The following is a 27,685-nucleotide window of genomic DNA, read 5'->3' as shown; positions in this document are numbered from 1 at the left end:
GTTTAAATCCGGCTTATTCTTTCCAAATTGACCCAATTTTAGTGGCCCCATGCCAATAACATTCTTGAACAAATCAGCTTCTACTGGCAAGTTGTGGAGCAAGGTCAGAAATTCTCATCTCCTGTTCCTTTTTGGGAAGAGGCGGTTCGGTGCCCTTTAAACCGAGGGCGGCCAGCCTGCGTGACTGAGTGGGGTTTCGGAGATTCTTTCTTTCCTAAATGATAAACCAAGGCACGTGACTGAAAGTTGGCAAGCGCTATCCACGAAAAAAACACTCATGACAAAGTGAAACTGCCAAGACCGCTTTTAGTTTTACAATTACACCGCCGCGAAAGAGTTTTGATGAGCTGTGATCGATGGCAGTCGGCGCGCTGGACTTCTGTCCCACTACATGACCTGTCCCGGCTCTCGACACCAGTTCCAATGGGAAATCCGGCCTCTTGAAAGCATGCGACGCTGAACCCTCTCCTTTTGCAATCGCTTAACTGCTGTGTTTACAAACACGTCTGATTATTTGTGTGCCATGTCTGGGTTAGAGTCTGAAGAGTTCCTCGCTCACAGTTCAGCCAACTGCAGCGACACGGACCAGGCGTCTCAGGTCAGTAGAAAGCCCCCTCTTTACACTGTATGCAATGCACTGCTGCACGGGCCACTTCTCACTGCGTGTTGTAAAGCAAGCTCTGGTATTTGGACTCTAGGGCTGTGGGACGGAGAAGAAGAAACTTCGAAGAAGGGAAAAAAACAGAATTGCTGCGCAAAGAAGTCGGAAGAAGCAGACCTTGAAGGCAGACGAACTACACGAGGTATAGTGCTGAGACACAGATCCAGCAGTGGCTCGATATTTAGTAACATGATTTCCGGACACTCAAATGCGCAGACTACTATATTGAATATTTTAGATGCTACCAATAAATGCTACCAGTAAAATCTCCCTTCTGAGATAGTAATTAATATGTTTCCATATTAGTTAACCTCTGACGCTGGAACACAGCTTCAATTTAAACACTGCTTCAATGTAAATCTAATACGGTTAATTATATCTACTGGCCCAATAGTAAAACTGGGACTTCCTTTAAAAAAAATCCTGCAGCGTGTGGGGAATTTTCTTGCATTCAATTTGTATGCGGTATGGCTGTACATTTCCAAATCATGAAAGTATCGGTAGGAAGACATTAAATACACATTCTGCCAATATTAGTTTGCGTTATGTGCTAGAGGTTCCTTCTGTTGTGAATATTGAATATTATAGTGGGAAAAGGTGAAATATAACGGGATCTGGAGGTCGTTCATCAGTCAATGCAGGTAAGCGTGCAGGTACAGCATGCAGTGAAGAAAGCGAATGCATAACGAGAGGAGTTGAGTATAGGAGCAAAGAGGTCCTTCTGCAGTTGTATAGGGGGGTTGCACGTAAGGTCACTAGGTCATAGGGCTTGACGCACGGAGCCGCTCAATCCATCTGGAGGACATCGGTCACTTCCGGTATATGTTATTAATGCTAGAAACGCGTACTTTCCTACCTGTTAAAACCCGCCAAAATGTTGAATTTTTGCGCTGTAAAAAATTGTGGGAGTCGGGGTAAGTGTGAGAGAACTTTGGAATTCCAAATTATCGCGTTTGCTCACTGCATTTCATCAAGTAAGGCATTATTTGTGTTTTTTCTTGATTCCTTTGGTATCTAAAAAGTCTCAGAAGTGATAAATCTGGCTGTAAATTTTTCTTCAGATGCGTTTTCATTTTGTATGTAAAAACCCACTTGGGAACCATGGGCGATTTACAAAAATTACAGCCAGATTTATCACTTCTGAAACTTTTTAGATGCCAAAGGAATCAAGAATAAACACAAATAATGCCTTAGTTGATGAAATGCAGTGAGCAAACGGCCAATGTTCGCCAAGCACTCGGGCTGTTGTTGTCCCTTCAGCTCTCGCTTCTATCTACCGTCATTTCTCCTCACTTTTGGAATTCTGAAGTATGCTAAATGTCTCTCACGCTTATCCCGATTTCCATAATTATTTACAGCGCAAAAATTGACAATTTCAGCGGGTTTTAACGGGCCCGCTACGCTGGAAACAATGGTAAGTGCCTACCTGCAGTTCATCGCGTGTACTCCATTTGGAGTAGTGTAGCAACAGTACGGGTCATGGGTCGTGACCCTACTGCCGTGAAACCTTCCTATAGGGCCCTAGTGAGACCACACCTGGACTATTGTGTTCAGTTTTGGTCCCCTAATTTGAGGAAGGACATCCTTGCTATTGAGGGAGTGCATCGTAGGTTTACAAGGTTAATTCCCAGGATGGTGGGACTGTCATATGCTGAGAGAATGGAGCGGCTGGGCTTGTATACTCTGGAGTTTAGAAAGGATGAGAGGGTATCTTATTAAAACATATAAGATTATTAAGGGTTTGGACACGCGAGAGGCAGGAAATATGTTCCCAATGTTGGGGGAGTCCAGAACCAGGGGGCACAGTTTAAGAATAAGGGATAAGCCATTTAGAACGGAGACGAGGAAACACTTTTTCACACAGAGTTGTGAGTCTGTGGAATTCCCTGGCTCTGATGGCGGTGGAGGCCGGTTCTCTGGATACTTTCAAGAGAGAGCTAGATAGGGCTCTTAAAGAGAGCGGAGTCAGGGGATATGGGGAGAAGGCAGGAACGTGGTACTGATTGGGGATGATCAGCCATGAGCACATTGAATGGTGGTGCTGGCTCGAAGCGCCGAATGGCCTGCTCCTGCACCTATTGTCTATTGAAACCGGAGATGACCACAACTATAATTGGTTTCGGACTAGCCAAAATGGTTAGGGAATTTCCCAGGCACTCATATTCATGCACATCATAGAGTATAAGTGATTAGGAGTCGGATTGCTTAAAATGACTATGATGTGAAATGTTTGCCCATTTTTTCATTGACCACAACTTGGAAAATCCCACAGAAACACAACGTGAACATTTATCACAGGGAGACAAAAATGCTGGAGAAACTCAGCAGATGAGGCAGAATCTATGGAGCGAAGGAATAGGTGACGTTTCGGGTCGAGTCCCTTCTTCAGACTGATGGGAAGGAGAAAGGAAGAGGCGGAGACAGTAGGGTGAGGGTAAGCTGGGAGGGGGAGGGGAAGGAGGGAGAAAGCAATACATTTAGACTTATCACAGGATGATCACTTAGCCAGTCCTTTCTGTCGGTTAAAAAAAGGTGATTCAACCTAATCCTGCTGACCACAACTCTTCTCGTGCACATACAAGTATGGTTTAAACATGACCATTTCTGACTCCACTACTTTTCAAGTAGTGAGTTTCAGATCCCTATAACCCTCAAAAAATATTTAGATTTACCTTCAAAACCCAACATCCATTTTCTCAGCATATGGAGGAGGAGAAAGGAGCAGGGTGACTAGGGTTGTGGGAGATGGAGGGGGAAATGTATATGCACCAAGGTGGGGAGGGGCACAGGAGAAAGAGAGTGGGGGTAGGGGTGTATTTCTCAAAATTGGTAAATTCATTGTTTATACAATTGGGTTGCAGGCTACCAAGAGGAATATGAGGTGCTGTTCTTCCAGTTTATGTGTGGCCTCACTCTGGCAATGGAGGAGGCCAAGGACAGAAAGGTCGGTATTGAAATAGGAAGGGGAGTTAAAGTAGTTAGCATCCAAGATGTCCTTGATGGGACTCAAATGTTCGGCAAAACAGTCACCTAGTCTCTGCTTGGCCTTGCTGATGTAAAGGAGCATAGTGTAAAGGTTCAAAGAGGCGCATGTAGACCTCTGCCTCACCTGGAAGGGCTGCTGGGGCACCTGGATGGAAGTAAGAGAGGAGGTGTAGGAACAGGTACTATATTTCCTGCAGTTGCAGGTGAAAGTGCCAGACGGAAACATCGTCTGTCCATTCCCTCCACAGATGCTGCCTGACCCACCGAGTTCTCCGAGCACTGTGTTTTACTCAAATCTCCAGCATCTGTAGTTCCCTGTGTCTCCTCCAGCACTTTTTCTTTGCTCAAGATTTCAGCACCTGCAGTTTCTTGTGTCTTTTTAGTTTGTAATTGACTCTTTATGCATTGGTTGCAAGCAGGTTTTGTCTTTAGTTTAGTAGAGGTACAGTCCGGAAACAGACCCTTCGGCCCACCGAGTCCGTACCGACCAGCTATCACCCCATACACCAGCCCTATCCTACACACTAGGGACAATTTACAATTTTACCGAAGCCAATTAACCTACAAACCTATACGTATTCGGAGTGTGGGAGGAAACATAGAAACATAGAAACATAGAAATTAGGTGCAGGAGTAGGCCATTCGGCCCTTCGAGCCTGCACCGCCATTCAATATGATCATGGCTGATCATCCAACTCAGTATCCCGTACCTGCCTTCTCTCCATACCCTCTGATCCCCTTAGCCACAAGGGCCACATCTAACTCCCTCTTAAATATAGCCAATGAACTGGCCTCGACTACCCTCTGTGGCAGGGAGTTCCAGAGATTCACCACTCTCTGTGTGAAAAAAGTTCTTCTCATCTCGGTTTTAAAGGATTTCCCCCTTATCCTTAAGCTGTGACCCCTTGTCCTGGACTTCCCCAACATCGGGAGCAATCTTCCTGCATCTAGCCTGTCCAACCCCTTAAGAATTTTGTAAGTTTCTATAAGATCCCCTCTCAATCTCCTAAATTCTAGAGAGTATAAACCAAGTCTATCCAGTCTTTCTTCATAAGACAGTCCTGACATCCCAGGAATCAGTCTGGTGAACCTTCTCTGCACTCCCTCTATGGCAATAATGTCCTTCCTCAGATTTGGAGACCAAAACTGTACGCAATACTCCAGGTGTGGTCTCACCAAGACCCTGTACAACTGCAGTAGAACCTCCCTGCTCCTATACTCAAATCCTTTTGCTATGAAAGCTAACATACCATTCGCTTTCTTCACTGCCTGCTGCACCTGCATGCCCACTTTCAATGACTGGTGTACCATGACACCCAGGTCTCGCTGCATCTCCCCTTTTCCTAGTCGGCCACCATTTAGATAATAGTCTGCTTTCCTGTTTTTGCCACCAAAATGGATAACCTCACATTTATCCACATTATACTGCATCTGCCAAACATTTGCCCACTCACCCAGCCTATCCAAGTCACCTTGCAGTCTCCTAGCATCCTCCTCACAGCTAACACTGCCCCCCAGCTTAGTGTCATCCGCAAACTTGGAGATATTGCCTTCAATTCCCTCATCCAGATCATTAATACATATTGTAAATAGCTGGGGTCCCAGCACTGAGCCTTGCGGTACCCCACTAGTCACTGCCTGCCATTGTGAAAAGGACCCGTTTACTCCTACTCTTTGCTTCCTGTTTGCCAGCCAGTTCTCTATCCACATCAATACTGAACCCCCAATGCCGTGTGCTTTAAGTTTGTAAACTAATCTCTTATGTGGGACCTTGTCGAAAGCCTTCTGGAAGTCCAGATACACCACATCCACTGGTTCTCCCCTATCCACGCTACTAGTTACATCCTCGAAAAATTCTATAAGATTCGTCAGACATGATTTACCTTTTGTAAATCCATGCTGACTTTGTCCAATGATTTCACCACTTTCCAAATGTGCTGCTATCCCATCTTTAATAACTGACTCTAGCAGTTTCCCCACTACCGATGTTAGACTAACTGGTCTGTAATTCACCGTTTTCTCTCTCCCTCCCTTCTTAAAAAGTGGGGTTACGTTTGCTACCCGCCAATCCTCAGGAACTACTCCAGAGTCTAAAGAGTTTTGAAAGATTATTACTAATGCATCCACTATTTCTGGAGCTACTTCCTTAAGTACTCTGGGATGCAGCCTATCTGGCCCTGGGGATTTATCGGCCTTTAATCCATTTAATTTACCCAACACCACTTCCCGGCTAACCTGGATTTCACTCAGTTCCTCCAACTCCTTTGACCCGCGGTCCCCTGCTATTTCCGGCAGATTATTTATGTCTTCCTTAGTGAAGACGGAACCAAAGTAGTTATTCAATTGGTCCGCCAGTCACCCAGAGAAAACCCACGCGGTCACGGGGAGAATGTACAATCTCGGTACAGACAGCACCTGTAGTCAGGATCAAACCCGGCTCTCTGGCACTGTAAGGCAGCAACTCTACTGCTGTGCCACAGTACCGTCTTTTCTGATTCATTTCTCATGCTTGAACTATTTATCAAGAGCTGAAGACATTTCCAAAGCTAAGCGCTCTATTTGGCAGAGAAATGGTAATGTTAATTGTTATAGTGCTGTACTATCATATCTAAAATGTGTTTTTTTCTCGTGACGGTAACTATGATGAACACATTTTTTTGAAATGTATGCTCTAAAAGTGATACTGATGATGGAATATTTTCCCCTTGTTTGCATCTATTTGTCATTTCAAGCATTTACAAACATGGGAAAGCATTGGGGTTAAGTGTAAAGTTATGTTTAATCTGTCCTTTAATCAAACGTGAACCATCTCTGTTTGACTTATATTTTAAAATGTTAGTCTGAGGCATACATCTTGCACTGTTTAGTGTGACAATGCTTGAAAGTTTGCTCGATATATGAGTGCATTCGCTCAACTTAGATCTTAAACTATCGAATCAGATTTTTTTCTTCAAATTCATTGCAATGTCATCAACCTGAAACATTCCATCGTTGCAATGCGACCTGTTAAGTCTGCAAAATATTCCTTCTATTTTTATTTTTCATTGGTAGCACCGGCAGCATTTTATTTGGTTAGTTTTAATATTTATTGTACATCGACTCTTGTCGAATGATGATATAGGATCTCGAGGCATTCGTGCAATAAGAAAATGTCATGCTGATGCAGAAGAAATCGTAATTTAAAAAAGCAAGCAAAAATCGGCATATGCTGGAAATCTGAAGTAAAAACAGAGGATGCTGGAGCGGCTCAGCAGCTCAGGCAGGATGTGTGGAGAGAGAAACAGAATTACCATTGTAGGTCGATAACGTTTTATCAGGACTGAAAGGTCATTGACCTCTAATGTTCTCTCTGTTTCTCTCTCCATAGATATTGGCTTGTCAGCTGAGTATTTCCAGCATCTTCTGTTTCCATTTGTCATCTTATAGGTTGGGACATGTGTTTATGCAAAGCTTACTCTGGTGCCCCATTTAGCTGTACGCCACAGAGCACTAAGTCATTATAGTATTCTTCATCTTGAGTCCAAATACTCACAGGTATATGTTCAGCCCGCTGTTATGCCGGGAACTTGGCTTGTATATTCTCGTTCTCCACTGGCATTCCCACAATGAGTAATTGCCTATAGCTCAGTGGAGAGGCTATCTGTGAGGGCTGGCAAGAGGCAGGCTGTGGAGGCAATGCATTCACACCATGCTACAATGTAGGACAGTGATGGACCCTGGCTGGCAGAGTGAGTAAGTGTGGCCGTTGTTGGGGATGACAGTACATGTTTCATGTGTTGATGGATCATCTGGATCCTGTTGTCTCTCATCATAAGTTCATAAAATAAGTTCATAAGACACAGGAGCAGAATTAGGCTATTTGGCAGATCGAGTCACGGCTGATCTATTTTTCCCTCTCAATCAACCTTCTCCTGCCTTCTCCCCGAAACCTTTTACACCTTTACCAATCAAGAACCTATCATTCTCTGCTTTAAAAACACCTAATGACTTGGCCTCCACCATCTGTGGCAGTGAATCCCACAGATTCACCATCCTCTGCCTAAATAAATCCCTCCTCATCTTCATTCTCAAGATATGTTCTTTTATGCTCAAGCTGTGCCCTCTGGCCCAAGGTCCTCTCACTCCAGGAAACATTCTCTCCGCTTCCACTCTTTATAGATCTTTCATTATTTGGTAGATTTCAAGGAGATCCCCCCATGCTATATTTCAGTGGGAATCACCTTGTGGACTGGATGCGATGGAAGCACCTGTCTCCCCCTCTCTTTGTTTAGCTGTACAGTACTTCTAAACCCAGAGATTTATCTGTGGTAACAAACCCAACTGTGTCCCCCTGACCATTAAGTTTGTTACCACAGAGAACTTTTCTGGGGCTGAAGGAGAGCGGGACGGTGTGCAAGGGGAAAATCTATGCAGTAACGAAAGAGGGGGCAGTCAGCAGCTTTCATCACAAACAGCAATTAGCACTGAGAGAGTCTGTATTATCCAAGCCATCCATCACTGCAGGTGCCGCCTAACATAGACTGCACTCACTTGAGCCCTATATCTTAGTCCTGGGCAGCTACACCTCAGCTCTGACAAGCAATCGCTGCATTGCCTCAATGGTTCACTCACAAAGAATCATGCATATAATTGTTGCAGGAGAGCCAATGTGTAGCCGACTCCTCAACCAGGTTCCCTGCAGAGCACTCTGTTGGTAACACATCTCCACACTTGTTTAGTTTAGAGATACAGCGCGGACACAGGCCCTTCGGCCCAATGAGTCCGCACCCACCAGCGATTCCTGCACGTTAACAGAAGCCAACACACAATAGGGAACAATTTTACACTTATACCACGTATACAAACCCAAGCTATATGGCAGGAACAGGGTACTGATTGGGGATGATCAGCCATGATCACATTGAATAGCGGTGCTGGCTCAAAGTGCCGAATGGCCTACTCCTGCACCTATTGTCTATTGTATAAGCCAATTAACTTACGTCTTTGGAGTGTGGGAGAAAACCAAAGACCTTGGAGAAAACCCACGCGGTCACGGGGAGAATAATGGATGGGATTTATATAGCGCCTTTCTAATACTCAAGGCGCTTTACATTGCATTATTCATTCATTCCTCAGTCACACTCGGTGGTGGTAAGCTACTTCTGTAGCCACAGCTGCCCTGGGGCAGACTGACGGAAGCGTGGCTGCCAATCTGCGCCTATGGCCCCTCCGACCACCACCAATCACTCACACACATTCACACACATTCACACACAGGCAAAGGTGGGTGAAGTGTCTTGCCCAAGGACACAACGACAGTATGCACCCCAAGCGGGATTCGAACCGGCTACCTTCCGGTTGCCAGCCGAACACTTAGCCCATTGCGCTACAGGCAAGTGCCCGTAGTCGGGATCGAACCCGTGTGTCTGGTGTTACAAGCGATGTAAGCCAGCAACTCTACCGCTGCAGCACAGTGCCGCCCTGATGCAATAATAATACGATTCAGCACTGATTTCATTAAGGCTCTTGTTGCAGGGAACACATCCTGAGCATTGAACAAGTGTATATTGCAATTTGGTGTTGGCCTTGATGCTGACATTGAGTGTCAGAAATGAAAATAAACTCTATTTCCTAGGGCTGACAATCTTTGCCTTGAAAAACAAAGTTTAGTAAATGATGACTACATATTTACAGGTTAAACAATTCCTTTGAAGTTCACTAAATCCGGTGGTTTAATTTCGATAAAACAGGTGCTTGAGTAAGATGACGGCAAATAATGCACCAGACGCAATCATGTGCATTGACTGAAATAATTTAACACTTATTTAACACTTAAACATATTTAGCATTTATTTCAAGAGGGCTTGTATACAAAAACTGGGATGTAATGTTGAGCCTCCATGAAGAAAGTTTGACACGCCCCGACGCGAGGTTCGATCGTCCGGCACGGGGGAGCTGACATCCCCCCATGCAGGAGCTGATCGCCTCTACGTGGAGGGCCCAAACACCGCCGCTACGGGAGTCAAGATCATCCCGTCAACGGAGGGCTCGAGGCCCTCGACCGCGGGACAGCTAAGGGAAGAGATTGAAATTTTTTTTGCCTTCCATCACAGTGAGGAATGTGGAGGAGTCACTGTGATGGATGTTTATGTTAAAATATGTTTTGTGTGTTCCATCGCTTTGTATTTGTATAACTGACTTAGCAAATGAAATTCGTCATATGTTGCAAAACATACTTGGCTAATAAAGTATGATTGTGATTGTGATGTTGGCCGGTGTGGGCAAGTTGGGCCGAAGGGCCTGTTTCCACACTGTATCACCCCATGGCTCTATGACTCTAGGTAAGTGCTTCACCAAACAAGTGCTTCACTTCCCCCCCAAAATCTCTTTATACAGATAAAAGTGAGCCCAAAGCTACAAAATTGCTATTACATTCAATTCTTGAAAATACGGAGGATCCGATTTTGTGTGAAGATAGACACATAAAGCTGGAGTAACTCAGCAGGACAGGTAGCATCTCTAAAGAGAAGGAATGGGTGACGTTTCAGGTCGAGATCCTTAAGGGTCAATCTTTGGTTTAAACCAGCATCTGCAGTTCCTTCTTACACATCCTATTTTATGTGTTGACTTCCTGCAAGCATAGAATGTGTCTTCACCATCCCTTCTACCCACAAATGAACACTGCCAGCAAACATCTTGGGGAATGTGCACTTGTTAAAATGCCTTTATCCCAATTAGGGTTAGCACTAAATATAAACCCCCTGAAGAGAATTTGACAAGGTTGATTTGTTTGGGGTTTCATTCTCCAGAGTCCTGAACATGGGTGCTGCATTGTCAGAGTGCTGCATTGTGGGAAAGTTAAAAACCAAGGATCACTTCTTAGGTCACTACCTGAAGTAGACCTGTGGAATCACTTCAGATATTAATATCCCTAATCTGGTACAATTAATAGGTTGCTTCAAAAGTTCTTTAATTTGTAATAATAACCACAAAGATAATTAATTGGATATAAAATATTTGGGGATTTTCTGAGGTGGTGAAAGACAATTCAGTTTTTGCTTTTCTCATTTTGTATTGAATAATGGTAGTGTCATTTCTTGGCATACTCTGTTGCAGTTAAGAGTGTTACGTTATAATAATTTTTTACAGAACTTTCTTCTGCACCTCCTTCCTCCCAGCTGATCAGAATAGCAGTGGCAGAGAGCAAACTTTCAATTTCAACTTTTAAAGGACATTTATGCAGATATATGGATAGGAAGGGGTTAGAGGCCTAAGGGCCAAATGGGACTAACCTAATGTGTCAACTTGGTCAGCATGGACAAGGTGGGCTATTTCTGAGCTGTATAACTCTATGACTCTATAACAGAGAATGAGTTATTTTCCTACTCTCAGGAGGAATGAAGGTCATGGAAGTTTTATAAGAAGAGTAAATTGTATTATTCTGTCATCAAATGAAACTCGAAGTCTAAAATAAAAGCAGAGAGTATCCAAAGATATTTCCCTTCTGACTTTGATGCACTGCAGCATTTTTACCTGTTGCATAAAAAGAAAAGATAGACAACGACTGACTGAAAATCCATGGGGCCTTACCATGGGTAAGTAGAACATTACTGAGAGACCAAATTAATATCCTGAGCTACCAAACACATATTATACCATGTGCACCTGCTCCAACCTGTTAAAAAAAATACCCCGTCACACGTATTATGAGCACACACATTGACATCGAGCCCCAATACCATTATTACATCAACCCCAACCTCCTACCCCCAATGAGCTGGAAGCAGTACACCCTTAAGCTTGTGCCTCTGTAAAAAATCCACATCTTATTTCCCAGCTCCCTTCCATTTTCCAGAATAGCCCATCTCCCACCATCCTTTTTGAATTTCAAACTTCTGGGCAGGTGTTGTATTATGCGACCTAACAAAGATTCATTATTGCACAGAAAGAGGCCATTCATCCCATCAAGTGAATGTCAGATCAAGCTAGTTCCACCATGGACTGTAAATCCCAGTGTCGTCATTTCTGGCTCAGCCTGCTCCGTATCCAGCCCCCTGAATTTTCTGAACCATTGACGTAGACCCCCAATTGGGTTAATTTCTGGGATTCAAAGCCAAAGAAACTCGACATTGCGCAAACCGATCTATTAATAATCCTAGATTCAATGAACCCCGATGCAGAAATTTACGCACATGTTCTGCTTATTCTGCTTATTCACATTTTTTTAGAAAAATCTCTTCCTCTTTCAGCTTTCACAGTCTTTTCAGCTCTCACCAACTACCCCCTCCTTGTCATCTCTCACCGTGCTTGCTTTAATTGATTGGATAAAACTTTGTCTGCCTGAAAGTTGAAATGCTTCTTCTAATTTCTATCTACATTCATGATTTATCATAATTATTCGACAAGTCTGGGCAATTCAATTGTGAAACTTGCATTGAAGGGAGGTGTGCCCCATGAATTGATGCCGCCAGAAGGATTTCACCCCAAACTCTTTTGGTTTTGAACTCCGGCACTGTTAGATTGGATTCCCAAGTAGCATTGGTGAAGCTAATTTTATGCTGCATATTCTTTTAGCTTGCCCACTATTTTAAAAAAAAAATTGGTTTGAGTTCCTCTTCTTTAAGACTTGTTTTTTTTTTACACAGGAATACGAAGGGCTGGAACAGGAAAACATTGCTCTAAAAAGGGAAATAAGGAAACTTAGTGAAGAAGTGAAACATTTATCAGATGCTTTGAAAGATCATGAAGGAGTATGTCCAATGATACACTGTACCATGAACTTTGTCACATCACCAAGACCTCACTCTAATGTCATCACCGGCTGTTTATCATGCGAAGGCCAAAGTGGAGTCTCATAGATGATTTCAGCATTGAATTTTTAAATTTGATGTTTCTTTTAATGAAAAAATTGGACCTATAGTTTAATTTTTAAATGTTTCTGATTCTTGTATGCAACCTGGAGAGTCCCGAGAACATTATGCATGGACCATATCGTGACCCACATGATGCTGCTAAGGCCCCATGCATTGTTTGACCAAGTATAAGGATATAGACGTTGTAAGTTTATTATTCTGCGAGTACATTCTGCTCAGTTTAAACTCTACCTGTTGAACAGGAAGGAAGATTCTGAAAATGTACAGCTTTTTATTTTGGACAGTTTTAATGATACATTCCTCACAAATCAAATTTGCTATCCCCAAAATGTTCATCAATTATCTGACTGAAACATGGTACATTGAGACCACTGGTTCACAGAGATCTTAATTTGAAGCATGTGTATTCAGAAGGAGACCAAGAAACAGCAATAATTAGGTGCACCATATAATAAGAACTTTGTTGATTACAAAGTCGGCTTTTTGAAGGAAATCATTCTAATATTTGTTTATTTATGTAGTGGTCAACTTGAAAGATTGTTCTTCCTCATTAGCTAATTGGTCAATATCATATTGTTACTTCAAGTAGCATAGTATTGCTCCGTCTACAGTGCAACACTGATAACTGAACAGTTACATTTTGTGACCCTCTGCTTTTGGAGCCTTATGGTGTTTCAGTTCCTGTAAAACATGAGGGAAGCAAGCCATAAGGATCCTGCACTGAATGAAGTAATGACAGAGCTGTCTCTATATAGCCGAGAATTATTCAGCTTTTATTTAATTAGAGATGTTAGTAAGGAGCATCCCATCAATAACTCTGAGAAGTGATGCTACCTTTGTGTGAAGTAAATTATTTCCTTCGATTGGTTTACTTTCTGACTTAAATGGACTGTTTTCATCTTGCTTTTTACTCTAAAGTCTGACATTACTGGAAGCATGTGAGCCTGATGTCATGTTGTATTATTACCATTGAATGACCTTGCATGATGATCCACCAATGTCCTAGAAACTTGCCATTATTCAGTTGTCCTGTAATGAACTACACAACACTCAGTCCCCACCCTAATGTGATAACCCATTAGTCATTTAAAACATTCCTGTACTATTTAATGTAAATCAGTTGACACTTCTGTTTTCAAAGTAACACGATGAAATTCAAATGAGTTCATGAAGTGTTCACACAATGGTATTTAGATTCATGGAGCTGGCCAAGTTGGCATTCTAGCCTAGTACCATTGCCTGCATTTAGCTCACATCCTCAGGACTCTTCCTATCCATATATTTGAATTTTGAAAGTTGTAATTATATCCACTTCAATAGCTGCCTCTTGCAACTCAGTCCAGATACAGACTACCGTTTGAGTGAAAAAGTTGCTCCGGAGGTCTCTCTTCAAACTCTCCCAACTCAACTTAAGCCCATGCCCTCTAGTTTTTGAATCCGCTTCTCTGGAATAAAGGACTGTGAGGGTTCACTTTATCCATCCCCGTCATGATTTTGTGCACTTCAATAAGGTGATCCCACATCCTCCAATGCTCCAAATACAAAAAGTCCAAGCATATCCAACCTTTCCATTTAACTCATGCCAGGTAATCTCCTAGTGAAGGTACACAAAATTGCTGGAGGAACTCAGCGGGTGCAGCAGCATCTATGGAGCGAAGGAAATAGGCGACGTTTCGGGCCGAAGAAGGGTTTCGGCCCGAAACGTCGCCTATTTCCTTCGCTCCATAGATGCTGCTGCACCCGCTGAGTTCCTCCAGCAATTTTGTGTACCTTCGATATTCCAGCATCTGCAGTTCCCTTTTGAACACAATCTCCTAGTGAATCTCTTTTGCATCTCAATTATATATTTTCTATAGCTAGGCGACCGGAACTGTACACAGTGATCGAAATGTGGTCTCACCAACAACTTGTACACCTATACCATGATGTCCCAGGGCCTGAGTGATTAGCAGATCCATACCATAGAAACTGTTATGTTTCAATTGATGGTTTAAGATTTGAAAATATTTAACATGCGTGAATTTTTATTGTGACCTTCTTTAAATTACATTGAATTCTGTGGGTTTTTTTAGTGACTGTATACTACGTAATGACCTCATGGCCTTTTTAAATTAAAAACCGGAAAAAGTATTGATATGGCTCAGCTGTTTCCAATCAACATGTTAGCAAGTGTTTAAATGATAAGAAAAACTGTTACAGTGAACTGACAAGATTCATGCTCTTTTACCACCTCCCCATGAAGCTACTCTTAACATCAGAAATCCCGCAAATAAAAGCAGGGTGGAAACTTGATTCACCTTGGCTTAAATATCTTGATGTTCTGATGGAAGAGATCGTCCTGACTTTGGTTATAGATGTATACATACACTAAAGTTTACTTTGATCAATAAGAGTACGCATTTTTCATATCTCTGCATGCAAATAAAACTCTCCAAATATAACATGAACAATGCTGCCCACAATAAATATGTTTCAGCGGTTATTTCTGTCTTTTCTAATTTTATATATAAAATATATTTATAACCTCATTTTGGCTTTTTGCAATGTCTTCAACATGTTTCTCAGCACTTTGATTGTTGTTTTGTGTGTCAATCATTTTAATCTTTGAAGCATATTGGATCCCGAGAAGTCTTAAACCAGCAGCAACGAGAAGTGAATGCTTCCTCTTTTGGGAGAATCTAGAACTAGAGGCCACCGTTGATGATAAGGAGTCACTCAGTTAAGACTGGTATGAGATTTCTTTTCTCATACCTGTGGGTTGCGAGCCTATGGAACTCTCTTCCTTATAAAACAGTGGAACAGAGTCAATATTCTTAAGGCAAAGGTAGACGGGAGTTGAAAGGTTACCAGAAGTGGGCAGGAATGCAGGCCTCATGTGAGAGTCAGATCAGCCCTGATCTTATAAAATGGCAGAGCAAGCTAGCGAGACAGAGTACTTACTTACTTACTTACTTACTTACTGACTTACTGACTGACTGACTGACTGACTTACTTACTTACTTACTTACTTACTTACTTATTGCCTATTATGCCTCCTGGCATGTAGGGCAGCAACGAAGGTCCTCCACTCCTGTATTCCTTCAGTTGCTGTTTCCGTAACATATGTGTTTTACGAGACAGGGTTGTTAGCTCTGTGTTCAACCTCCAACCTGGAGGACCAGTGGATCGCTCTTCGTCTCGCCTCTACCCTTCGACCTGTCCAGCATGGGAGACCCTAACAGGAGACGAATCTCCCGCTGGCATAGCTCTAGGGGTCACTGAGACACACAAGCTCCCTGACCACGACAAGGTTGCAATCCAACGGGGAGAACGAGACAGAGTGATCTACTCCTACTCTTTGCTCGTGAAAACCTGCCACATTTCAATTTGATCCACTTCCAGTGACAGAAATCCAGAAATATTGAGGCTAGTATCTCACTCCGAAATATTAGCTAACCATGTCTCTGTCGTAAATATACTCCAAAATATGTCTCGTGCATGGAACCTGATAAAGCTGCGTAAAAGACTCCAAAATCAGGGGCTGTGCCCCTCCATCTGTCCAATGGCACCAGCGATCAAACCCTTGGTCTGTTGCTGAGATTCTGTAAAGCACCGATCAATTTGTTCCCACACATCTTGTGCAGATTTCTTTGTCTGCCGCAGGCTCTGACCACAATCGTGCCAGACCATAAAAAAACCCTAAAACGTGTCTGTCCCATCAGCTGAGGCTAGCCGGTTAATTTTTCACCATGTATAAGTTCTTGAGAGGAATAGATTGGGTAAATGCATAGCGTATTTTACCCATAGATGAGGAATCCAGAACCTGAGCACATGGGTTTATGGTGAGGAAGAACAGATTTAATAGGAACCTGAGGGGCAACTTTTTACATAAAGAGTGGAATGAGCTGAGGCTGGTACTAACTCAATGTTTAATAAACATTTAGACAGATACATGGATAGGACAGGTTGCAAGGGATATGGGCCAAAAGCAGGCAGGTGGGACGTGTAGATAGGCATGTTGGCCAGCGTTGTCAAGTTGGGCCCGAAAGGCCTGCTTCCACGCTGCATGTTTCTATGCTTTTAATTCAAGTACAGTGATCATTTGGAGCTTGTAATCTGGACTAATTTCCAGGTGTTGCATCTAAACGAGCAAATTGGATAAATGTTTAAAGCAAAAGAAAATGAAGACATTGGAGGGTGGTGTTGCAAAACATGTGGATCGCTCGAGTAGTAGATAAGGACCTGAGACAAGAATAAAGGGCAAATAATCCCCGTGTACAGGGTTGGGACTGGTGCTCAACAACAATGCTACTGGATGTGCCAATTTGATGGTGTATGTTAGGAGTAGGAGAACTCACAGCAGATGTTGGAACTGCATCTGGTTATCTGCTGACCAAAGCCCAATGAAATACATTTCCAGTCATTTCCAAGTAGATGCTGAACATTATTTGCTCAACTTAATACCATCTACACTGTTCAGTATTTAGAGATCATTTATGTACATGTAATTTGCAATAATTTGACCAAAAATTACAACTGCAAGTTACAAATACAGTGACATTTTAACAATAATCTTTTATGTCCACAACCTTGTAACCATAGGGTTAATTTTAAAGTGTTCTTCACAATAAACAGGTGCCTTTACCTCTAAATGTAAAGGCTTTCTGATGATGGATTATTTATCTGAAATGTTAATTGTGTATCTCCCTTCATCATATTCTTATTATTCCATATAATCTTAAGGTTATTGAATTAGATTAAAAAAACAATGATTACTTTCTTTAAACATTCAGCAATAGTTTAATAAAGATTATATATTCTAACATAGCCAGTACTGCACATCAATTTATCCTAGGTCACAAATTGATCAAATAGTTATAAATAATAAAATGCGTGGATAGATGTTCATTCATTCTGGCATGAGCTTCAATATACAGGATTGATTCACTCTGTGAATTCTTTGAGTATTTAAATCCAGATGTAGCTTTCAATTATGTTTTTAAGAAGGAACTGCAGATGCTGGAAAATCGAAGGTACATAAAAATGCTGGAGAAACTCAGCGGGTGCAGCAGCATCTATGGAGCGAAGGAAATAGACAACGTTTTGGGCCGAAACCAGGTCTGAAGAAGGGTTTCGGGCCGAAACGTTGCCTATTTCCTTCGCTCCATAAATGCTGCTGCACCCGCTGAGTTTCTCCAGCATTTTTGTCTACCTAAGCTTTCAATTATATTCTGTCGGAATTAACTTGTGAATTTTGAAATCTATGTAATGTAAGAGTACTGATTGCAAATGGTATTTCAATTTCCTGCATCTTTTCAGTTAAATGAAAAACTGTAATCTGGGGATTTATTGTACATATACAATAATGCATGCGTCCATGATGAGTCTTGGCTATTGCAGCTTCACTAATCTTCGAGAGCAGCAGAATAATTTCATTGATCTATTCCACGAAATGTTAATTAAATCTGAACTCTCCCTGCCAGGGAACTCTGAATAGTATTAGACTGATGCTGTTATTGATGCATTTTACACGTAGGCAATACTGTTCTTTATTGAGGCTTTGGAGAGCATAACTACACATGAGATTTATGATCCCATGCATACATCCCATTAACATACATTCACAGCTGTTGATAGAATATTCATTGTCTTCCCTGTAGTTCAAGACGTCTGGCATTGGCACCTTAAGGCCAATATTTATTGTTATATCAGGAATTGATATGCGGAAGCATAGTTTAATTTGTTTTTAGTTTGTTTGCAGATACAGCGCGGAAACAGGCCCTTCGGCCCACTGGGTCCGCGCCGACCAGCGATCCCCGCACATTAATACTATCCTACACCCATTAGGGACAATTTTACATTTACCAAGCCAATTAACCTACAAACCTGCACATCTTTGGAGTGTGGGAGGAAACCGGACATCTCGGAGAAAACCCACGCAGGTCACGGGGAAAACGTACAAACTCCGTACAGACAGCACCCATAGTCGGGATCGAACCCGGGTCTCCGGCGCTGCATTCGCTGTAAGGCAGCAATTCTACCGCTCCGCCACCGTGGCGGTTCAATGGCTCTTTACTCCCACATCCCAAAGACACAGGGATTAGTCAATAAATTGCCTACCAAATATTGTTTCCAGTGTGTGTGAGTAAGCGGCAGAATCTGGAGGAATTAATAGGTATATGGGGAGATTAAAATGGAATTAGTGTAGATTGGAATGAATGGGTGATGCTGGCGCAGACTCAATGGGCTGAAGGGCCTGTTTCTGTACTCTGATGTGACACTTATTTTATTTGCTCAAAACTACTAAACAATTGAGATGCAATTGACCATGATCTGATTGAAAGACAAAGTAGGTTTGAGCAGGAGATAGAACCATTAGTTGTGATGTTAATGGCCAAGTATCTAGAGGCTTACACTAATGGACCAGAGAGTGGGAGAGTCTAGGATGAGGTCAGAGCCTCAGAATTAAAGGACGTTCCTTCAGGAAGTAGATGAGGAGGAATTTCTTTAGTTAGAGAGTGGTGAATCTGTGGAATTCATTGCAACAGTAGGCTGTGGAGGCCGTCAATCGATATTCTTAAGGCACAGATAGATAGATTCTTGATTAGTACTGGTGTCAGGGGTCATGGGACGAAGGCAGGAGAATGGGTTAGGAGGGAGAGATAGAATTGCGGGGGAGACTTAATGGGCTGAATGGTCTAATTCTGCTCCTATCACATGACCTTATGACATCTTTAACTCTTGCAATGACAGCCAGGGGAATTAGTTAAATGCACATTAAGACACGGTGCAGGAAAGAACTGCAGATGCTGGTTTACACCAAATATGGACACAAAACACTAGAGTAAATCAGCGGGTCAGGCAGCATCTCTGGAGAAGAGGAACAGGTGACGTTTCGGGACGAGGCCCTTCTTCAGACTCAATGTCACCTCTTCCTTTTCTCCAGAGATGCCCCCCGTGATTTATTGAATCTTTTACCAACTGATTTTCATGCTATCAATTTTGTTTGCAAGCATGCTACTGTTGAATTAATATTATTTTCTGGTAGTGATGTAATATGATTAAATATGTTATATTGGTGCTTTATCCATTAACATGCATTGTGGATGGATTAAGTTTAAAACCATGAATCATTTAGTGCACTGCATCCACTAATATCATAATTAGGTGAATTTTTGCTTTACTAATCAGAGGAAGATTAGATTTACTCAGAACTATTTCTGACCTAGAAAACTCAGGGTCATCTTTGCAAACTGAGGATTGGTACTCTACAAATTGATCACCAAAATTGTTGCTTAATTTATTTTCTATGACATTTACACCCAACAGGTACATGGCCATGGTTCTTCTTCAGAGGAGCATCTTCACAGCCTTGTTCATTTATCTGATTGGCATAATCTAAACAAAACACAAGAGTGCTGGAGTAATTCAGTGGATCAGGCAACTGGAGAGAATGGATGGAGAATGGTTAGGATTGGCATTCAATCTTTTCACATCTAATCTTTTCTCCCTCATATTTATAGAGATTATTTTTAAATGGATCTATATTATCACGTCATGTACGTTTTCTGAAAGTCAATTCCTCTTTCTAAACAGTCCATGAATAAGGAGATATTTCCCAAATTTCCTATTGGATTAATGAGTGATTACTTTATTATAATGGTTTCTGGCTCTAGCCTCCTTAGCAAGTGGTCTTTGACCAAGCATTCGTACCACCTTTGGCTTTTGACTTCATCCTTGGTCATTTGCATTAAATGTGCTATATGGTAACAGCTGTGCCTCCTACTCTGCCTGTGAAATTTGGTTCCGTTGAAATCTGAAACATAAACAGAAAGTGCTTGAAATGCTCAGCGGAACAGGCAGCACCTTGCAGAGAAAAATACAAGGTAACATCTGAGTTTTACAACATTTAGTCAGAACTAGGATAGGTTTCAGATACAGAGATAGGGTTGAGAGCGGCAATGTTCGGGATGAGGGATTTTGTGTGGTGAGAATAAATGGGGAAATTGGTGATACAGTGGAAGGCAGAGGAGATTAAATGATAAAGATGATATAAGCGGTATTTGGATGTAGGGGATCAATGTCAACGTCAAATTTATTCATCACATGCACCAACCAAGGTACAGTGAAATGAATTTGCCAGCAGCGATACAGTTGGAAAAAAGAACACACAATACACAATAAATCCAACACAAACATCCACCACAGCTTTCTTCACTGTGGTGGAAGGCAACAAAGTTCAGTCAGTCCTCCTCCCTTGTTCATCCGTGGTCGGGGCCATAAACCCTCCGTAGTCTCCGCTACGGACGGCCGGATGTACAAGCCCTCTCGTCGGGATGATTGAAACTCTGACGTCGGGACGGTCGAACACACTCCGCTTGGAGTGCCACCTCGACTTCAGGATGTTATAGGTCGCAGGCCGGCGGTCGGAGCTCTTCTCCAGCGATCCCCGGCAAGAGATCCCAGACTCCGGATGGTAAGTACATGCCACGCCCGCGGCTAAAAGATCCGCAGACCACAGCCCCATGATGCCAAAGTCACCAGGCCGGTGATCGGAGCACTCCTTTCTGGTGACCATCGGCAAGGGTTCGCCCCCGCTCCGCAATGGAAAAGTCCACGCTGTGCCCGCTGCTGAAGCTCTGGGCCGCTCCAATCCAAGCTGTTAGGCCGCGAGAGGGGAGGCGGAGAAGCGACATGGAAAAAGTCATCTCTCCCTCGAGGATGCGACTGAAAAATGGTTTCCCCCTTTTCCCCACCACCACCCCCCACATAAGACATACCGAGAGGCACTAAAACAAACACAACTGGGCATACCAAAAAAAGTCGAAATAACGAACAGACTCGCAGCGGCCCCAACCAATCAAGGTCAGGAGAAGATTTAAATAGGGACTGGCAAACAATTTTCTGAAATTACAATAAGGAAAATTGTGACTGTGTTGGTCTTCTTCTTATTGAGTCCACACACAAGATTAGAAGTTGTTCAGCCACACTTCTCAGCATCTGCATGCAATGGCATCTATCTTGTGCTTCTTGTGCGTGGTGGTGGAAAGATTGGTGGAAACAGGTACGCTCTTTCCTTGACCCCTCTGTGTTGGTAATCTGAGGTGAAAATCCTGTAAATGCTGATTATCTGAAATTGTTGGACTTTAAATTGAAAAGGTTGGAAGTGTTGAAATATGAGTTGCTCTTCCTTAAGTTTACATTGAGCTTCATTGGAATGGTATGTGGTGAAAGAATAGAGAAGTCAGAGCTGGAGTGGAATGGATAATTAAAGTAATTGGGGTTGAAAGCTCGAAATAAACCATGAGGACAGAACAGAAAGGCTCTGCACATTGTCATCTGGTCTCCATTTGGTAGAGCAGACCACATTGTGAGTGATAGGGACAGTGTACTCTGACCTGCCTGGTGCAAATACTAATAAATACAAGTGATACAAATACAGTGCTTCACCTTGAAAGAACGTGTGCAGGCCTGGACACGTTCTTGCAAATGGAGTTGAACATTTGCAATCACCAGTCATAATCTCCACCTGACTTTATGATGAAAGAACCCTTTGTAATAGCGCCACCTTTGTGTCGGAGGATTGTTAATGATCATGAATAAACCACAGTACACAGTGCAGTCGATATGCAGTCACCAGCGTATATACTCGTGCTTTACGTCTTAGCATAAGATATCGCGAAATGGCGACGAGGATGGGATCGCGGATTCCCCAGCTTTATTTATTCGTGTAGATAAGGAATTCTGCAGATGCACGGAGAAGTGTTGTATAAATTTTGGCGTCACTGAAAGCTGAAAATCTGGTCACAAAGCTTGGGTTCGTGAAGCACGCGTGGTGAGACTGTTGGAATTCCAAGATGGCGGTGCCCAGTGGGTACATTGGACGATTGGGTGAGTTCGAGCAAAGCCAGAAAACGTTCAGTGCGTACATCGAACGTTTAGAGATGTTCTTTGCCGCGAATAACATTACTGAAGTAGAAGCTTCTGATGTGGAATCAAGACGTTTTAATGAAACAACTCAAGCTGGGAAAAGAGCAACTTTCCTTACTGAAATGGGTCCCGTTGTTTATGAAACGGTAAAGAATTTGTTAGCTCCAGCCAAACCAAAGGACACGCCATTGAAGGATATTCTTAAGAAGTTAACAGAACATTATGACCCTAAGCCATTAGAAAAAGCTGAAAGCTATCGATTTGGAACGAGATGCCAACTTCCAGAGGAGGACATTAGTCATTTTATTGTGGCACTCAAGATGTTATCAATTCATTGTCATTTTGGAAGTTTCCAAGATCGGGCATTAAGAGACCATTTCGTGTGTGGATTGAGAAGTGAGTGGATCCGCAGTAAGCTGATGACGGTGTATGACCTGACATTTGAAACAGCTTGTCAAACTGCTCCGTCAATGGATATGGCAGAGAGGGGTTCTGGAGAAGTCAGGACAACTTCTAGACAACCAGCAGAAGAGTTTGACAAGCTGCGGACCAGTAAACTAAGTCGACAAAGACGTCAGAGAATCGTCATCCAGGGAAGGGTAGCAAGACTACTACAGTCATGCTATCCCTTTTTGGGCTCACATCTAGCACAGACTTGTCCGTTCCTCAAGGCGGAGTGTTACTCGTGTCACAAGATGGGACATCTAGCGAAGGCTTGTCGCAAGGCTAAGCAGAGCAAGGTTCAACAACAAGTAAGCATTTTCAGTCGCTGCATTCTGTGGATCAACTGCAGGCAGAGGATGAGCCTCCCGACATGTACACCATCTGCAGCAATGCACTAGCAAACCAGAGGACAAAGAATGTGTGCGTGCAAGTCCAGTTGAATGGAGCTCATGTTAGCATGGAAGTTGACACAGGAGCATGATTCCAGAAACTGTGTATCGGGAGAAGCTGAGTCAAATTCCTTTGGAAGCTAAACGAATCGAGCCATGTGGTTACTCTGGAGAGATGATTCCAGTGTTAGGAAGCGTACAGGTACCAGTTAGGTATAAGGAGCAACAGGCGGAGTTGCCTCTCGTAGTTGTAAAGGGAGATAAGCCTGCTTTTGCTAGGCAGGAATTGGCTGCATATCTTGAAGCTCAACTGGAACGAGATATTCCTTGTTCATGCAGTATTCAAGTGTCTGGAGGTTGTAATCGAGCAACATCCGAAGGTGTTCAGCGACCGGGGAGAGCCAATCAATGGGTACAAGGCGAAAATACGCATGAAGCAGGACGTGACACCAGAGCATTGCAAACCCCAGGGCGTGCCGTATGCACTTCAGGACAAGGTTGAGAAAGAACTGAAAAGACGAGGCTGAGAAGTAGTGAATGGGCAACACCCATTGTAGTTGTACCTAAACCTGATGGTAGTGTCAGACTTTGTGGGGATTATAAGGTAACCGTAAACCAGGTACTTGAAGGTAGCAAACCAGATACCCTACCAACGGCAGAGGATTTGTTTAGCACCCGCACAGGCGGCCAAGTCTTCACAAAAATGGTCTTGACAAATACCAACTTGCAAATCCAAGCTGATTATCAAGTCTCCAGAGGTTTCCGTTCAGGTTTCTTAAGTGGGACAGGGGCATAAGACTGTAGTAAATGCAATTTTCGTTCAAACCAAGCTGTTTGAATGACAATAAAAGGCATTCTATTCTATTCTATTCTAAGGCACAGAAGTGTAAGTTCTTTCAGAACTTGGTAGAATATTTGGGTCATAAGATAGACAAGGATGGTCTACACCCCACCAAGGGTAAAGTTGACGCAATCAAGAACGCGCCCACTCCCAGAAACATCTCTGAGCTCCGATCCTTTTTAGGATTAGTGAACTATTAATGCGAAGTTCATGCCAAATCTGTCCACCTGTTTACATCCCTTGAATGAGCTCTTGAGAAAAGATGTGCCATGGAAGTGGACACGTGAATGTGACCAAACTTTCAAGTCATGTAAAGCTCAGTTGGCAGAGAGTACAATGTTGTTCATTATGATGTCAATAAGCCAGTGAAGTTAGCATGTGATGTTTCACCATATGGTGTTGGTGCTGTGATCTCTCATGTGCTAGAAAATGGAGAGGAGAGGCCAATAGCATTTGTGTCTAGAACACTCAGTGCCAGTGAGAGAAATGCGCAAATAGAGCGAGAGGCTCTTACATTGATTTTTGGCGTTAGGTTTCACAAATACTTGTATGGTAGAAGGTTTGTAATCGAGACCGATCACGAGCCTTGATCCTAAATCCAAAAGCACACATACCAACTCTGGCAGCAGCCAGAATGCAAAGATGGGCACTGATATTGTCTGCATGCCAGTATGATATTCAGTATGGTAAGTCAGCAGAGCACAGCAATGCTGACGCCATGTCTAGATTACCTTTGGAATCGGAGGTTACCACAAACAGACAGGATGTGTTTTATTTCTCTCATGTAGAGGAGTTACCTATCACATCAGGGGACATTCGAAAGGCTACTCGCACTGACAGACTTTTGTCAAGAGTGCAGGAGTATGTTACAAATGGATGGCCAAACAAATTGCCGGATTCAGAGGCAGAACTGAAACCATTCTTTGTATGTAGGAATGAACTCTCAGTAGACCAAGGGTGTGTCATGTGGGGAGCAAGAGTTGTAATCTCTGAAAGATACGGAGTCAAATTGCCAGGAGATCTTCATGATCAGCATTTGGGAATGTGTCTAACAAAGAGTCTAGCTAGAAGCTATCTATGGTGGCCTGGTCTAGATAAGGACATAGAATAAACGGTGAAAGAGTGTAGCACATGTCAAGCAGTTGGAAAGAATCCACCAACAGTACCGCTACAGCCATGGAAATGGCCGGCTAGAGTGTGGCAAAGATTACACATTGACTTTGCAGAGATAGATGGACAAGAATTGTTCATTGTGATTGATAGTCACTCCAAGTGGGTTGAAGTGTTTTCAATGAACACAACGACATCCAGCAAAACAATAGACATTTTGCAAGGATTGTTTGCATCCTATGGATTTCCAGAGGATATTGTGTCTGATAACGGACGTCAATTCTGTTCACAAGTGTTTGCACAATTCATGAAAGGGAATGGTGTAAAACACACTAGAATCGCTCCATACCATCCCACTTCAAATGGAGCAGCAGAACGCACAGTACAAATTGTGATGCGTGCATTAGTCAAACAACTGCTGGATCCACATCCAAAGAAAAGACAGTTGTCTCTGTCTCACAAACTGGCTAATTTTCTGATTACATATCGAAACACACTTCACACCACTACTGGTCGAACGCCAGCTGAACTGTTCTTGAAGAGAAAACCAAGAAGAAGGTTTTCACTGTTGAAACCAAACTTGGCTCAAACAGTAGAAGAGAAACAGGGGAAACAAAAAGCAAATCATGACAGAAGAGGAGTAAAGGAAAGGAGTGTTGAGTTGTATCAGAAGGTAAAGTTGAAAAGCCATCATCACAAGTGGGTGAAGTGGTTACCTGGAAGACTAGTGAGAAAGTGTGGACCACGGACATACTTGGTCAAGATGTTTGGAAGTGGGTAGGTGAGAAAAGTACACATTGACCATGTCATGCCGATGCAAGCACAGTCAGGTTTGCAACCAGATCAATTAGACGAGTCAGATAATATGGTTACCACTCAAGTACAGGTACCAACAGATGAACCAGAAATGGTACGAGAAGGTACACAAGATAGCGAGAGTTTGAACCAGCCTGAAAATAGAGGGCCAAATATGGTTGACTGTTAGGCGCTCCCCCCCCCTGCTGAATGCTATGTACTTACCTTTCTCTGTTTCTCTCCCGAGTACAGGCCTCGTGGCTGTGAGTCTGGAATCAAGGGGTTAAAGGCTCCTGTACCCGATTGGCCAAGCTGCGTCAGGTGACGGGTGACTCATCTGAAGCTTAAATACCAGAGTTTCCCAGGATTCTCTCTCTTCTTCGTATACCCTGACTTGTGAGCAGCCTGCTGGTGTGAGCTGAGGAAGGCCTGGCCACATGGCATAGAACTTTGTGTACTTTCACCATTACTTGTTAACAAATATTGAATTGGGACGGATAAGGTCTGACCTTAGTGTTTTCGGGCATTTTGTTTCAGGGTTATATATCTTTAGGCAGGTTTTAGAGTCTCCGGTTCGACGGCCCATTACGTGGCTGGCTGGAGCACTGTTTAATTGTTTGTTAGTCCATCCATATCCCTGACTGGGTTGTTTAAATCAGGTTTGGGTTTTTGTGTTCCATTGAATAATTAAAAGATTTTTGAACTTGAACCTGGTTTTTGAATTATGTTACGCGGCTCTGAAGTACCTGCATTGAGGAGTCGTAACATTGACAGTCAAACAAAATTGACTGATGGACTGGAATCTATGAATGTAGGTCAAAAGGAAGACTTGACTCAATCACAAATGAGTCCATGTGGTTCTAAACAGTCAGAAACTTTTGGTCGGGGAAGATATCCAGTAAGAAGGAGAAACCCAGTGGTTAAGTTTAATTTGTGAAATGCACATATCATTGTATATGCAACATATATGCATGATGCCCTCATTATATTCAGGTTATATACAAGTAAACTATCAGACAATATTGTAATAAATTCATACCGTTTTGTTACATTCTGGTAACATGAAGACCAGGATATCTCATGGCTAGCGAGTTATGATTATTACACTTGTGTTGTTAGATAACATGATACCAATTTGGTATGTGATTTTATTTTAAGAAGGTATGAAAAACCATTACACATATTAGAAGGTGAAATTGTGTTAATGGTGACATAGTTTCAATTATATGCTGTTTGTTGGTATAAGCCATACACTTGTATGATATATATTTTAAAAATGTCAACAAGGTGATAACTTTTTCATTAAGGTGCGAGGAGTTGTAATAGTGCCATCTTTGTGTCGGGGGATTGTTAATGATCATGAATAAACCACATTTAAGAAGGAACTGCAGATGCTGGAAAAATCGAAGGTAGACAAAAAAGCTGGAGAAACTCAGCAGGTGAGGCTGCATCTATGGAGCGAAGGAATAGGTGACGTTTCGGGTCGAGTCCCTTCTTCAGACCCTTCACTTTTGATTTAATATATTTCTATATTTCACCAGCTCTTGATTTTTTTTTCTGTTTTATTGCTCACTAGACTAAGTGAGGTCCCTGTCACACGGGAGGCCTGGTCCCCCAACGCAACCCGTTCCCCCAACGCAATATTCCACCACTCACCCATAGCCCCCAATTGCGCAGGCATGGCTCATTTCCCCTCATC

At 42.7% G+C, this 27,685-nt stretch overlaps 1 protein-coding gene across 2 annotated transcripts; it reads left to right on the top strand.

Moving 5' to 3' along the window:
* The first annotated feature begins 106 nt into the window (after positions 1-106).
* On the top strand, positions 107-14,039 carry batf3 (basic leucine zipper ATF-like transcription factor 3). Of its 2 annotated transcripts, none has more exons than XR_004412811.1 (3): positions 107-598; positions 699-830; positions 12,271-12,374. XR_004412811.1 is itself a non-coding variant. In XM_033025312.1 (3 exons), the coding sequence occupies exons 1-3, from the start codon at positions 524-526 to the stop codon at positions 12,481-12,483; spliced, it is 393 nt and encodes a 130-aa protein (XP_032881203.1). In that variant the 5' UTR covers positions 110-523; the 3' UTR covers positions 12,484-14,039. The 2 variants fall into 2 exon arrangements, 1 of the variants encoding a protein (XP_032881203.1); XM_033025312.1 differs by having other exon boundaries at positions 110-598; positions 699-803; positions 12,271-14,039.
* The last annotated feature ends 13,646 nt before the right edge of the window (positions 14,040-27,685 follow it).

Source organism: Amblyraja radiata, chromosome 8, assembly GCF_010909765.2.
Source record: "Amblyraja radiata isolate CabotCenter1 chromosome 8, sAmbRad1.1.pri, whole genome shotgun sequence".
Taxonomy (NCBI): domain Eukaryota; kingdom Metazoa; phylum Chordata; class Chondrichthyes; order Rajiformes; family Rajidae; genus Amblyraja; species Amblyraja radiata.
Note: the sequence above shows the minus strand (reverse complement) of the source record. Positions and strands in the feature narration are given on the sequence as shown.

Bases quoted from the DNA above. Each gene is read 5' to 3' on its own strand.
- batf3 (XM_033025312.1), top strand. From the start codon at position 524: ATGTCTGGGTTAGAGTCTGAAGAGTTCCTCGCTCACAGTTCAGCCAAC. The intron at 599-698 runs GTCAGTAGAAAG...TTTGGACTCTAG, and splicing joins ACACGGACCAGGCGTCTCAG to GGCTGTGGGACGGAGAAGAA. The intron at 804-12,270 runs GTATAGTGCTGA...TTTTTTACACAG, and splicing joins AGGCAGACGAACTACACGAG to GAATACGAAGGGCTGGAACA.